The sequence below is a fragment of the Lucilia cuprina genome, chromosome 3 (genome assembly GCF_022045245.1).
Source record: "Lucilia cuprina isolate Lc7/37 chromosome 3, ASM2204524v1, whole genome shotgun sequence".
NCBI lineage: Eukaryota > Metazoa > Arthropoda > Insecta > Diptera > Calliphoridae > Lucilia > Lucilia cuprina.
This window is the reverse complement of record NC_060951.1, coordinates 41,397,998-41,413,591: the sequence shown is the minus strand read 5'-3', so window position 1 is coordinate 41,413,591 and position 15,594 is coordinate 41,397,998. Positions and strand designations below refer to the sequence as shown.

The 15,594-nt window shown below is 29.7% G+C and overlaps 2 protein-coding genes across 2 annotated transcripts in view; both read left to right on the top strand.

Moving 5' to 3' along the window:
• The window catches only part of LOC111689517 (probable cytochrome P450 28a5), a 16,254-nt gene extending 13,517 nt beyond the window's left edge, over window positions 1-2,737 (top strand). The window contains exons 11-16 of the mRNA XM_046947082.1: window positions 1,080-1,187; window positions 1,251-1,355; window positions 1,425-1,850; window positions 1,932-2,049; window positions 2,114-2,377; window positions 2,463-2,737. Of these exons, the coding sequence (XP_046803038.1) occupies window positions 1,080-1,187; window positions 1,251-1,355; window positions 1,425-1,850; window positions 1,932-2,049; window positions 2,114-2,377; window positions 2,463-2,629 (1,188 nt within the window). The 3' untranslated portion in view covers window positions 2,630-2,737. The remainder of the gene's footprint in view (window positions 1-1,079; window positions 1,188-1,250; window positions 1,356-1,424; window positions 1,851-1,931; window positions 2,050-2,113; window positions 2,378-2,462) is intronic.
• Window positions 2,738-5,255: 2,518 nt separating this feature from the next.
• On the top strand, window positions 5,256-10,694 carry LOC111689940 (probable cytochrome P450 28d1). Its single transcript, XM_046946181.1, has 8 exons — window positions 5,256-5,559; window positions 5,630-5,768; window positions 9,043-9,150; window positions 9,217-9,315; window positions 9,374-9,799; window positions 9,866-9,986; window positions 10,061-10,324; window positions 10,381-10,694. Exons 1-8 carry the CDS (start codon window positions 5,372-5,374, stop codon window positions 10,545-10,547), a joined length of 1,512 nt encoding a protein of 503 aa, XP_046802137.1. The 5' UTR covers window positions 5,256-5,371; the 3' UTR covers window positions 10,548-10,694.
• Window positions 10,695-15,594: the final 4,900 nt, after the last annotated feature.

The following is a 15,594-nucleotide window of genomic DNA, read 5'->3' as shown; positions in this document are numbered from 1 at the left end:
TTCAGTTCTAGTTCAGTTCTAGTTCAGTTCTAGTTCAGTTCTAGTTCAGTTCTAGTTCAGTTCTAGTTCAGTTCTAGTTCAGTTGTAGTTCAGTTCTAATTCAGTCCTCAGAAACACAAACACGATAGTACGGTTTCTCGAATAGTGGTGAAGTAGACTTCGCAATATAGTTCATAGTTTAACAGTCATCAAAGTTCACTTTATATATCGATCGGTGAATCCTTTCGAAACCCCCAATTATCACATACAAAACTTATTGTAACCGGCAGAATATCTACCGGGGTAACTACAATTGGAGGTTGAGAAAACGGGTCCTAGACTTTTTTGGAGTTTATGCAAACAATCCAATAACATTGGAAGATCTGCCGATCAAGATTTCCAATGCGAAATCAAACCGATTTGTATTCTCGAGTTAAGGAAAATTTGGTTTCACCTGCCAGCGCTTCTCCGCCTGACATTTGAAGGTTGACGTGATCGTTCAAACCTCTTGAAGACCCACACTAAGCAGCCAAAATAAATTGGATTGCCATCTGCCTTCAATTGCTGATTCAGTCAGAGCTTGGAAACAATTATGAGTTATTAAATGATTTCCGGAAGTGCACCTTGTATGGGACCTATGACCAGTTATAGGCAGATTCGAATGAAATTTCTCAGAATAATTGATATTATTTATGGAAAAAACATTGCTGTTGAATTTTGAACCAATACAGTAGTTATTTGTTAATGAATTATGTGCCTTAAACCGATTTTCGTAGTTGGTTTTTATATGAAAGTTATAGACAAACATATACGAATCGAATTAAGATATCGTTATTAGTTTATGAGTTATTTATGATTTAATTATTTTCGAACTGGGAACTTTATGTAGGAGGTAATTTGCCAAAATTTTACAGAATAAATTGTTTACATATAAACACAAATTCGAGTCAAATTTTATTCTAAAATCGTGATTAGGTTGAAAAAACGACTTCACTTTCTTATAGATAGTTACAAAATATATATTCTTTATACAAAGCGAAAATCTTATTGAAAAATTACATATGAAATATTTATAATTAACCTGTCTAATGATATTTCAGGTTGATAAAAATTCGGATAGTATATTTTCCGAAAATCCTTTTGTATTAACTGGCGAAGATTGGAAAGAAAGAAGAGCAGAAATAACACCAGGTTTTACACAAAATCGAGTAAGAGAAATAATTAAATAAACTAATAAACAGACAAGATAAAATAATATATAATAACTTTAGATCAAAAATGTGTTTCCGGTAACCAAAAAAGTGTGTAAAGTTTTAACGGACTATATAGAAAAGGAAACCAAATTGGGACCCAAAGATGGAATTGATTGCAAAGAAGTAAGTTATAACATAAATGTAAGCTTTAAAGGATTTTTGTTAAATTTTTTTTTTTTTTTGTTATTACAGCTTAGTTTACGTTTCACCTGTGAAGTGGTTAGTGATTGTGTCTTAGGTTTACAGGCTAATAGTTTTACCGATAGTTCAGCGCCCATATTCGATAATGCCAAGAAACTATTCGAACAATCTTTCATTTTAATATTGTACATGACTTTGGCTGGTTTAATACCATCCTTAACAAAAATCAAAAAATTACGTTTTGTACCAAAACCCATAGAAGACTTTTTCGTAGATTTAATGAAGAACTCTCTGAGTTTGAGAAAAGATCAACGTGAGAAGGGTGTCAATGAGGATCGTGTTGATTTTATGAACTACATGCTACAGTTGCAAGAGAAAAAGAATCTAACAATTACAGAAGTGACTTCGCATACCATGACATTTTTAGTGGATGGTTTTGAAACTACGGCCAGTGTCTTATCGCACTGTTTATTGATGGTATGTTGGATTTAAATAAATAAATGTTCAAATTTATAATGAAATGTTTTTTTATATTTCCATATGTTCTTCTAATTACAGCTGGGTCGCCATCCCGACAAACAAGATAAATTACGTAAAGAAATTTTAGAAAAATTAGGTCATGATAGTGATTTTGACACCATTATGGATTTGGAATATTTAGATGCTTGTATTCATGGTAAATTGAAGAAATTTTAACTATTTAAATAACAAATATTATTTTAATATACATATTTATTTAGAAACTCTGCGCATATTCTCCCCGGGCTCGCATTCTACTAAATTGTGCACTGAACCTATAGATTTGGTAAATAAAGATGGCAAAACTCTACATATACCTGTCGGTACCAGAGTTGTATTGCCCATATATGCCATTATGACAGATGAAGAAAACTATAAGAATGCGAATGTTTTCGAACCAGAACGTTTTTTGAATGGCGGATTAAAAATGTATAAGGATAAAGGTCTTTTCTATGCATTTGGTGATGGACCCCGAGTTTGTTTGGGTGAGAAATTTTATAAGTTTCATATTTAAAATTTCTCAATTTTTTAACAAAATACATATTTTTTTCTTTAATTTTTTTTTTTTAGGCCAGCGTTTCGCTTTGACCCAAATGAAGGCTGCCATGGTGGAAATTGTACGTAAATATAAAATTCATGTGAATCCCAAGACCCGTAAAGATAATAAACTTGATCCCACATATTTTATTTTGCGCTTGGATGGTGGCATTTGGTTAGATTTTGAAAAGTTGGAATAGATTTTAAGTATCATCATTATGAATATATTCACAAAAGTAAAAGTTGAAAATACACATTACTTATTTGATTTAATTTACAATAAAAAATGTACATTTATTTAAAAGGAAGACTTATCAGTGGGTTTTGCATACATTCATACATATTCAATACACCTATACATATATATTTTGTATATGTTAATTTAAATCATATACCGGCGGATAGAGAGGCAGATAAAAAATCACCACTACACACACACTATTGGCATTTTTTCATTGAAATTGCACTGAAAAAAATATTTGGTTATTTTTAATTTTGAAGATTGAATTGCATTACTGTAAAATGCGAATATTTATAAACAATGTGTAATCAATGTACTTAAGAATGATAATTTCTTCACATAGAAACAACATTTCTAATTAAAATGTACAAAAAAAGTATGAAACAAGATTAACTTATTTACTTTCATTGTTACGCATTCTAGAAAATTATTTAGAGTGTACGTTGTTTTTGTAAATTATGCTCTTGCTTTTGCAAGTTGTTTTTGTTTTTTCAAGTTGTGTTTGCAATTTCTTTAACAAAGCGACATCAACCAGCTTTGTTGAATGCTGTCAAACAACTAAATAAAATATTTGTATTTTTGATGCTCTTGTTTAGAGGTTCGTATGCGATCGTGTTGTGTACATGTAATTTGCCGAAAATCTTCGTTGTCAGAACAATACTAGCGCCGACGTCTGATTTAAATCAATCATTGTATTGCAATTCAAGTTCTGGGTCATAAAAATTTATTTTTTCCCAACAGTTTCATTTATTTAATAAACATCACAAGCTCATTTTTTTACTTATGACAGTATTCACAAAATGAGATCACGTTAAGATCAAAATATGATAAAAGTTTATTGTAAAAGCTTTAATAAAATATGTGTATGATCAGTGCATAAACTTTATAGAAAGTTATTTTTTAAAAGCTGAACTTTTAACATTATCAGAATAAAATACGTTACATTTAAAAACATATTAACGTTAAGTTTTTTATGGGTCAAGTATAGAGAAAATTTGAAAATTCGTAAAAAAACAAGTAAGAAATTATAGTCAGCGAGGCCGGCTATATAATACCCTACAACTGTTGCAAAAATAAATTTTAATTTTCATATACTTATGCCATTTATTGTTGAATAAAATTGGGGCGTTTAAGTCAAATTTTGATGGGGTTTCTTTTGTAAGGCTAGGGTCAAAAAAGACCATATAATTATAAAATTATAGGGCCTTATTTTATAAGATTATTTTATAAGATTAAACATAATTATGAACTTAAAAGCTCTATTCGGCGGGTTCAGATGTATTGGAGGCTAGGTGAAATAATGGACCGATATTAACCATTTTCAATAGACTTCATCTCTGGTATCATAGAGGTTCATGTGACAAATTTCATTGAATTATCTCTAAAATTGCGTTCAGTTGTATAGGGGCTAAGTGAAATAATGGATCGATTTTAAGATTTTTCAATAAGGCCTGGGACAATAGAAGATCATATATTAAATTTCATTGAATTATCTCCAAATTTGCGATCTGTAGTTTGATTACAAGGTTTTCAAGCCCTCTTCGGGAGTTTATTTGTATGGGGGATAGGTGAAATAATGGATCGATCTTAACCATTTTCAATGAGCCCTGGGACAATAGCAGATCAAATACCAAATTTAATTGAATTCTCTTTACTATTGCGGTCAGTAGTTTGATTACAAGGTTTACTTGAACGGACGGACAGCCAGACTGACGTGGCTAAATCGACTAAGAAAATGATGCTAAGCCGATTGGTATACAATATTATCACTAAGTGATGTAGGGTATAAATACTATAAAAAGGCATTAACCTTCATTGAATTAATCCCACGATGGCTTAAATTTGAGCTCGACTAAAGACTAACTAATTAACTAATTAACTAACTAACTAATTAACTAACTAACTTTACTTAAATTTGAGCTCGATTAGAGACTAACTAACTAACTAACTAATTAACTAACATTACTTCCACCATCTAACCTTGTTTGAATTAGGGTTCTATACATCGACTTTCGAAGTCGAAAAGTCGAAAAAAGTCGAAAAAGTCAAAAATAGTCGAAAGGTCGGAAAAAGTGAAAAAGTCGGAAAAAGTCGGGAAAAGTCGGGAAAAGTCGAAAAGTCTAAAATAGTCGAAAAGTCGACTATGGAAATAAAAGTCGGAAAAATTCAAAAATAGTCAAAAAGTCGAAAAATTCGGAAAAAGTTAAAAACAGTCGAAAAATACTAAAAGTCTAAAAGTCGATTTTTAACTAACTGAAAAAAGTCGAAAAATCGACTTTGCATAAAATGCAAAAGAGTTTTACCTAAATGCAAAAAGTCGACTTTTCGTTTCAATTATAGAACCCTAGTTTGAATACAAATATGTTTGATTACGTATAATGTGGACTAGCTCATTTGTTTCAGATAGCCTAGGTTAGTTTTGTGATTTTTATTTTTTAAGGTTTTTTCTTGTTGACACCACACTCACAATAACAATTCTAAAGTTTGTGCTTTATTATTAAATCATAATATAAACAAGCTCTTTTTGTAAAAAAAAACAAAATATCGTAGCAAACATTTCTTATTAAGAACTTTCATATGTTAATTTCATTAGTATTTCAAAATTCAAAGCTATCGGTCTTTTAAAATTCAAAGCTATCGGTTTATCTCTTAACACGCTAGTTAAACATATTGTGTGAAAATAATAATCAAATAAAATAAAATGATTTTTACTATATTATGTGTTATTTTGGCGATAGTTTTTCTACTTTATGTATTTTTAATATGGAATTTTAATTATTGGTCGAAACGTGGTGTTAACGGTCCAAAACCTTTACCATTTGTGGGTAATTTTCCCAGTGTTTTTACACGTAAAAATCATGTTGCTATCGATGTTAAAAACATTTACGAGTAGGTTTTTCTAATTGTGTTAAAATTAATTAACAATTATTAATCTTAATTTCAATTTGTTTTACTTTAGATCCTATAAAAATACAGATTATTTTATTGGGGTCTTTAATAGCCGCTGCCCTCAATTGATGATTCTTAATCCCGAAATGATAAGACGAGTCTATGTGACAGATTTTAAACATTTTCATGATAATGAAGTTTCAACATTTGTAAGTAATTGTTTTCTTAGATTTTTATATTTCAAAATAAATATAAATTCTGTAGCTAGATTTTTCCCCTTTTTTGGAAAAATATTATTTAAAGCCAAACTTTTTGCTTGAATTTAAAACCAAATTATAATAATTATAGTAATCAAATACTATATCGTTGATGTTTGTTTCCCCTTTGTTTATATACCCAGCAAAAACTTATATTGAATAGTGTGATGCTTAAACGGTATAGTTTTCTTTCGCAATAACTTTTTATGTCATTACTTTAACACGCTTACGAATAGGGAGATAGGTAAGTACTTATTATGATCGACTGAAAAAAAGAAGTTCAATTAATTTCTCAGGTTTTAAAGTTTTTTTTTGCAAAAAAAGAATAAAGTTTGATTTTGTTAAAAACAAAAACGCTTACGAATAGGGAGATAGGTAAGTACTTATTATGATCGACTGAAAAAAGAAGTTCAATTAATTTCTCAGGTTTTAAAGTTTTTTTTGCAAAAAAAGAATAAAGTTTGATTTTGTTAAAAACAAAAATATCAAGGCTTAAAAGTAATTACTATAGTATATAATTATTTGTTAGTCATTAAGAGAATGCTTCTAAGTAATGCAGTTGGTATGTAGTAGCCATTGCAAAGTAAGTTCTCTAACCACATTTTTGCTGGGTATTTGTTTATTAAATAAGCCGAAAACATTATAACATTGTTGCTTTATAAAGACCGGCATTTGTTTATTCTATAATCAAATAAAATATTTATATTTTGTAACAACGTAGCTTTCTTATTTTTATAACAAATTAAAAATTCATTTAATTTTATTATACATTAGAGATTGAGAATATTTAAAATAAAACTAATAATATAAAAAAACATTTATTAATGATCTAATAGATTGAAGCAGTGATTCTTAAATAGGTATTTTTAGGGGTCTGTAAACGAAATGGGAAAATATGAATTAAATTGATTAAATTGAATTTTCAATTTTGAAACATTAAATGATCATGATATTGTTATATAGTAACAAATTTTTATAGTAACAAATTTCTATATCAGTCTATAATTTTTTAATTTCGGCTTGACTGATGTTTCTAAAAGGTGATCGATTTCAATAATTTTTCTTTTAAGTTTGAGCTTTATTATTATAAGCTTTATTATTATAAACAACTTTTAACCGGTTATTAGAAATTTTCATTTTAGAAAATTATACACTTGAGCACAAACACATAGTTATTTTAGACAATATATCTATTTGCAAAAATTTACATATTTGGCATGTGTCTAAATCAGTGATCGGCACAAAGAGAACAATGTTGTTTACTTTCGACAATTCACACTGGCACATTTAGTACATTCTGGTACTACAAAAGTCTAATTTTAAAAGTACAGACTATAAAGCTAGAAAAAAACTCAACAGAAAAAGGGGCGGTTAAATCACGTTCACGCCCACTAAGTATTTCAGCGCCAATTTTGATTTTTTTGAATACAATCAAAAGCAATAATTTAAAATCAAATAATTTGAATTAAGCCTTATAAGTTTAGAGTAATTTAAACAAGTGGGCGTAGTTATAAGGACACGCCTACTTTTTCTATAGACAATTTATTTATGTATGTGTTCATGAGTCAATTTTACAAATTATTTTTAATCTTCTAATAAAGTATTCATTATGCCCACAACAAACAGTTCGCTCACTTTTCGCTATAATTTGGTTATTAATTGAGCAAAATTTTTTAATGATAATATTGATAATATAATATTAAAAACTCTAAACCCCATTTTCACCACCTCCAGTTATCGTTTAACTGATAGTTATTTTTATAGTTAATACAATTTTTATGTGAGAACTGTCAATATTACTTAAAGTTAAAAAATAACTAGACATGATGAATATGGGGGTGATGGTAATAATTTGTTATTTTAAAAACTATCATATTTTTCAACATTTTAAAAGTGGGCGTGGTCAATACAAATATTAGAGTTATATTTGTTTGGCTTAATACTGATATTCATAATATTTTGTTTTGATATGTATCAAAAGAAAACATTCAAAATATGTTAATTAAAGTGGGCGTAGCCATGATTTTACCGCCCACATTTTGTATAGGCTTTTCACCAACTTTATGTCAAGTATATTGGAGCTAATGTCTTTAAAATTTAATCAATAAACCCTTTAACCCTAAATTTTAAAGAGAAAACTAAATTTATTAATCAATAGACAAGTCAATAGACTATTCAATAGGATAGTTCATAGGCTAGACCATATAGTAGTCAATATAATAGGCAATATATTATTCAACTTACTAGGCAATAGATTAGATTATATAGTAGTCTAGAGTAGTCAACAGATCGACTTAGTCTATCGATTAGTTAACCGACAAGCAGATAGACTGATCCACAGACTAGCAGATAGACTGGTCCACAGACTAGGAAATAGTTGCCAAAACAAATTTAATAGTCAAGTGCAAGTCAATAAATTAGTTAAGTACAAGTCAATTGCTCAATTTTCGATTAAAATTTTGAAGTCTTGGATCCTCAAAGTAGTACACCTTGTAGTCTAGTCAACAGACCGACTTATCTATGTAGTAGTATATAGACTAGTCAACAGATAGACTGGTCCATAAACTAGGAAATAATAGCCACTAAGTCAATAACCCAGACGATAGACTAGCCAAGTCCATTGATTGGTCAATAGATTGCGGAGTTTAAGTTTTAAAGTCTGGGCTCACCAAAGTAGGCCACTTGGTTGTGTTGCATTTTTAAAACGATTCTATTTCTTCGTTAGTGTCCCGTTAAACATATTAAAAATTTCATTTTCAAATGACCTTACAGCAGTTTTTTATTAAAAGCAGATCCAAACATTTCCCGATTTGTTTAATTTTACAACATGTGATGTTCAATTTATTACCATTTTTTAAACCTTTATCAATCCTTTTAAAATCCTATCACTATTGTGTTAACTCTATTTTAATGTTCGTGTTGATTACTTTCGTTCCCTGATGATTACAGTAGCCTATCAATGCCGTACATTGTTTTCATATTTATATTGAAAAAGTTAATTTTATCTTTTATCAGAGTGATACAAAACATATTATGCACTTGAAATTTATTTTTAATGGAAAGCAAAAAAAAAAAAAACACATTGTAGAGGGGAACTATACTTTGGCAATTTTTCCTTTTGCTCTTAATGTGATGAAGGTCAAGGCCTTTCAAACGTTTAAGTGGAAACTTTTCATAAATTAACAGAACACATTTTATTAAAAGCACTTTATACATTCATTTTTAGATTGATGAAAAATCAGATAAAATTTTCTCCAACAATCCATTCGTTTTAAGTGGCGAACAATGGAAGGAAAGAAGAGCTGAAGTAACTCCCGGACTAACACATAATAGGGTGAGACTTTCAAAAGAATTTTAAAAATTGATTTAAGAGATAAATTACAAATTTTTAAAATTTCAGATTAAAACCGTATTTCCCGTTACTAATAAAGTCTGCAAAACTATGGTGGATTATATAGCTAAACAAAGCAAAATCGGTGATGGTATTGAGGCCAAAGATGTAAGCAATTTAAAAAAATCTATCATTTCAACATAATAATTTTAAAAAATTTTTACAGTTAAGTTTACGTTATACCTGCGAAGTGGTTACCGATTGTGTTTTGGGTCTTCAAGCTAATACTTTTAGCGATGATCCTACACCTATTTTTGATAATACCAAAAAGTTGTTCGATCAATCGTTTGTTTTAATTCTTTATATGACTTTAGTGGGTTTAATACCTTCTCTAGCTAAAATTAAGAAATTACGTTTTGTACCCAAACCTATAGAAAACTTTTTCATTTGTTTAATGGAAAGCTCTTTGAGTTTGAGAAAATCTCAGCATGAGCAGGGTGTTAATGAAGATCGTGTTGATTTCATAAATTACATGTTACATTTACAAGAAAAAAAGGCATTATCATTGCCCGAATTAACAAGTCATACTATGACATTTTTACTAGATGGTTTCGATACGACGGCTAATGCCTTATCCCATTGTTTATTATTGGTAAGTTTTAGGGGGTTTCAAATCAAAATTTTAATAATTTTTTTAATATTTAAACAATATCAACAGCTTGCTCGTTATCCTGAGAAACAGGAAAAGTTACGTGAAGAAATTTTGCAAAATTTAGGCCAAAAGAATAATGATTATGAAACTATTTTGGGTTTGGAATATTTAGATGCTTGTATACATGGTAAAATATACTCGGAAATATGTATACGGAAATAATTAAATTCCATTTTAAAATTATTTTTAAATTTCCCAAAGAAACCATACGCATGTTTCCTCCCGGTTCTCATTCGTCAAAATTGTGTACTCAGCCTATTGATTTGGTGAATAAAGATGGCCGCACTCTACATGTTCCGGTGGGCACTCGAGTCATTTTGCCCATATATGCTGTGATGAATGATGAAGATTATTATAAAAATGCTGATTCCTTCGAACCCGAACGTTTAGTTGATGGTGGTTTAAAAACCCTAAAGGATAAAGGTCTCTTTTTTGGTTTCGGTGATGGTCCAAGAGCTTGTTTGGGTTGGTAGATACCTTTATATACTATTAGTACTTTATTAAAATTGTGTATTTTCTAGGCATGCGTTTTGCTTTAACCCAAATCAAAGGAGCTTTAGTGGCAATTTTACGCAACTATAAAATTTCCGTCAATCCTAAGACCCTTAAAGACAATAAATTAAATCCTACATATTTTGCTTTGGTATTAGATGGTGGGATGTGGTTAGATTTTGAAAAGATCATTTAAACTTAGTTATAAATAATATTTAAACTTTCTATATAATAATGCAATATTTTAATAATGGTGGTTTGTAAAAAAATTAACATTATCTGTTTATATTCAGTTATTGTTCATCATAATAAATATTATAATTTTTTATTATTGTACAATTTATTTTCTATTTTTTTTGTTTTCTATTTTTTGTCGTACTACATTGTAGCTTTCTTATCGTCTAAAATACATTAAGTCTGGTATTTCAATTATATTTAATTGTGGAATACAAATCACAACAAACAACATTATTAGTTATTACACAATTCTATTAAAATGTAATTAACAAAGTAGGAAATGTTGGACCTTAGTTGACCCTACCTCAGCTGTGAATATATTTAGAGAATTTATCAGAATGGCCTCCGGTTAGTGGTTAGTGTTCTGGTCTGGTAGACCGGAGGTGGTGGGTTCGATTCCCTACCTGTGACACTAGTTAAGAAGCGCACAATAGGCCCGATAGAGGCCTAGGTGTATTTCTTCGGATTTGATGTGTATACATCCTCCTTTCAAACTAACTAACTATCAGAATATGGATCATTATATGATCATTCCAAAATAATTCGAACACGTACCTCTTCAATTTCGATGAAATTCGATACACACGATGTAGAATTTTATGTTCTAGGACTTATAATTTTTATGAACTGAACTGTGAAATTAGTACTAGTATTAGTAATTAGTTATGAAATTTTTCAGTCATTCCCCCAACAGTCGCACCAAAATAACTATATTTCATCTTTTAAGTCTTTTAAGTGAAAAAAGGACAGATTTTTAACATTAGAAGTTTGAGTCAAAATTTCTAAACCCCTTCTCGCATCAAATGAATTTGTTGGATTACATAAAGGTTCCCCGTTATGATCTGTCCAGATTAACACTGCTTATAATAATATAATAGATGCGGTTGATTAGATCTCGCAAAGTGTAGTCGTTCAATTCCTCGCAAATTATTAACATTTTGAACATGCTAGATCGCCTTTCTAGAGACATTGAAAGATGATTTAAGATGTTGTTTGTTTATAAGATTTAAGGTATTTCCTTAAGTTATGCCTTCAATTCCTGAAGTGGCACTTCCATATAATGCTAACGCAAAAATAGACTTGTCTAATAGAATAAGAGACTAGTCAGTAAAATAATCAACAGACTGGTCTATTGACTTATAATTAGACTAATAAATATGTCAACACATTATGATAAGTCAGCAGACTTAGAGCGAGTTTTTCTGATAAAGATAATCTTTGGTTCTTTGGTTAAACCTGGTTTAATATATGTTTCGTGTTTTTCAGTTATCAGTAAAGTTACATATTATCTTAGTCTTACTGAGTGTAATTGGCCAATCAAACTCAAATTATATGGGAGAAAACACAATTAACAAAAACAATAAAACAATGATTTCGAAAGAACAAAAACTTAATATTTTAAGTAAATTGCAATTTTCTGATTTGTTTTGTTTTATTTATTATTGTTTTAAATGTTTATTTAACATTTTCCAAAAATTTTCCATTTTACAAAAGTATTGTTTGCAAAAAACAGCTGTTCATTGTTTATGTTTTTGTGTGAAATATCCAATACCAACAAAGTTAACTGAGCTTAAATCTAAAACTGAACAACACAATCATTGGTTTAAGTCCGCCTAAATTTCCGAATTTAAAGTAACAGCAAGTTAAGCCTAGTTTAACTGAGGAGTAAGAAACCCGCCCTTAATAGACTATTATAAAAACAAGTAAATGCACTATTCCATTCATTAGTCAATAGAATGGCTAATGTATATTCTATTGGCCAATTAATTGAATAGTGCCTTAAACTTGTCTATTGCCTAATGACAAAAGACTAGTACATGATCTAGCCGAGAGTAGCATCAATAGACTATATATACTTATAATATACTTACATATATCTATACCTATCACGGTAAACATAAGAGCTCAACTTTTGTGCCATCACAATGATTCTAAAGCAAAAAGGAGCGAACTATCGATAGTGGGCGTGGCGCCTGTCAAATAAATTAGAAACTAATAAGATAGAGTTTTAAAAATTCTGATATTTAGGACAAAATATAACGAAGCGAAAGTGGGTGTGCCTATTTCTATATGTATTAAATACTATATTCCGCAAATTTTATATGAACATTTAAATGAAAGAATTATCAATAGTGGGAGTGGCTCTTTCTATACAAAGCAATCTAGAAGTTATAACAGTGATCCATCCAAAATGTGAAAAATCAAAATTAGCAAAAAAGTACAATACCAACTCTAATATTGTAGGGTATAACTATTATTAAATGTTTGTCTATGAATAAGCACTCAAAAAACTATTTAAGGGCATTAATTCATTTTGTTCTCAAATTGTAGAAATTTATATTAAAAAATAAAAAGTATTAATAAATTTATAAAATTTTGTATAAAAATACTTAGGTACAAAAACTAGCGGGTTATTATAACAAAAAAAATGCATAATTAAGATATTTATGAAAATATTCATTCATACTTATTGAGCAAACAAAAATATTCAGAGATACAAATATGTAAAATTTATAAATAAAAAAACAAATTCATTATGTTTTGTTGTTGCTGAGAGGAGATGTCAATAAATTAAAAATTGCGCTAAAATTAACAGTATTATTAATTTAAATAAAAAAATATTCACGACATATTATGAAAATAAAAAAAATCGGAAAACTGATTTTAAACGGAACTATAAATTGATTGTAAATACGGACTTAATCCGCCCTATTGTGCCCTCCTTTTAATTTAAATTTAAGAGTGAATCAATTCTCGTTTAAAAGGGAACTATAATAAAAAAAATTCAGAATCCTCGATGTAATTCCTTAATTCCAATCAATGTTCCTGTAAGATATAACTTCGCTCCCAATGTGTTGGATCTAATTTCTACAAATATTTGGCAATGACAGAAAAAGTGTTTCAAAGTATCACTACCCTAACTACGTTCTTTTCATTCATTAAATTTCTATCGTCCAAGTTATGCCAGTGTTCCGATATTTCCCGTAAGAATAAATATGTATTATCAAACGATCCAGGGCTTGCACCCACTAAGTAGATTTCTTATTTCGCATGGCATTCTCTTGGTTGTATATTTCTTAAAATACCTTCGCCCTAATACAGGTTTTTTGATACAGATAATTCTTGAGTATCACATTTGATACAGATAATTTCATTTCCTATCGGTTCATGTCCTTTGGTTATCTGCATACACCATTTTAAATCCAACCTTTATATATTCCCTATGGACGATCCATCAGCCAGCTCAGAAGATTAGCTCTTTGATCCTTTCTTTGGAATTTTGCAATTTCCAAAACATTCTTCCTCTGATATTCGATCAGTCTTGAATCTCTTATCTCTTAAGAAAAAGTTTATGTGTGCGTAAAAGACTGCGTCATATGGTTCATGTATTGCCAATGGGAGAATGTCCAGCAATGATTCTACAGCTTTCATGACGCCTTCACTTACATATATAGGCTGAACTCCATGTCGTGGTATCATTTTATACTTTCTGTCCAAAACACCTCAAATTAAAATAGGTCTACTCTTTTTATACCCTACACCACTTCAGTGCGGAGGGTTTATTGGGTTTGTGATGATGTTTGTAACATACAAAAATATTCGTCTTATACACATCTTAATGTATACCAATCGGCTTAGAATCATTTTCTGGGTCCGTCCGTCTGGCTGCCTGTCCATGTAAACCTTGTGCGTAAGTTAGAGGCCGCAATTTTCAAGCCAATTTTAACTATTGAAAATAGTTAAAATCGGTCCATTATTTTGATTAGCCCCCATACAACCGTAAAAACTCCCCTTCAGAAAATGACTTAAAACTCTGGTCGTCTACGCCCGACTATACATTCACACTAATATACTAATGTTTACGAACTACAAACAAATAATTCCCACGATCGTTCTTTATTGCCCTACAAACCTATAATAAACAATTGCGACAATTGACAACACTCATATACATATAGGCCCATTAAACTAGTTTTTAACTATTACAATTAAACACTACAACTTATTACACAAATCAAACACACTATCAAATCTACGATCGTTACATTTCTACACATGGATGGCATCTCTAGTTTTACAGATGATAATAATGATGATCATTAAACATGATTGCGACCGAACACTTGTTAAAATTATGTTGCTGTTAAACTTGAAATTTTTTTGTTGTTGTTATTATGATTGAATATTTGTTAACGGTGGTGGTTGTGTGTAAAGTTTTAAAAAAAATTGTTTAAAGCTTAGGCAACATAAACACATGAGCGCTGCAGCAGCTGCGACAGCGGTAGTATTGCCAAAAATAAAACACTACATTATTATTGACTGCCACCAATAGAGTGTGTTGAAGACCTATATTTAGGTTAAGACAGCTTATACATTTACTTACAAACAAACTTTTACACATGTATCAAATCACAGTTTATATTTTTATTGATATAATTATTACATATATTATTTTTTTATGATTAATGTTTCTTAAAACGATGTCTAATTTAATAATTAGTTGGTAATGAAATTTGACTATATGTACATATATTTTATGAAAACTGGTAGGTAGGCCTTTTGTTGATTTGGAAGGGGTTTGTTGTTTAAAATTTGAGTGTAATTGTGATCAATAAAAATATTTTATTATTATTTCCCCAGGGGGTTTACACGCGCAAGTGCATATGGGTTTCTTATATTGATGGGAATGGTAGATTTACTATAGTGTTATCTCAGATGAAATCACTATATTTTGATTTTATTAAAGTACGTCCCCAAAACATATATCAGGCAGAGTTATTGAGATTTGCCACTTTTGGAACCAATACAATAATGACATTCATTAGTTGCACAAAGCAACGATGCCTCATCGAATTCGTATTTCGATTATTTCACTGTTTTCGTATCATAAGTATAACATTTTCCTATTTATGGACTTTCTTACGGGACATAAACCGTTTGGACCAACAAAAGGCAAAAGGAAGGATTTTCAGCCACCGATATATGGCGCAATTAATAGCTCCATT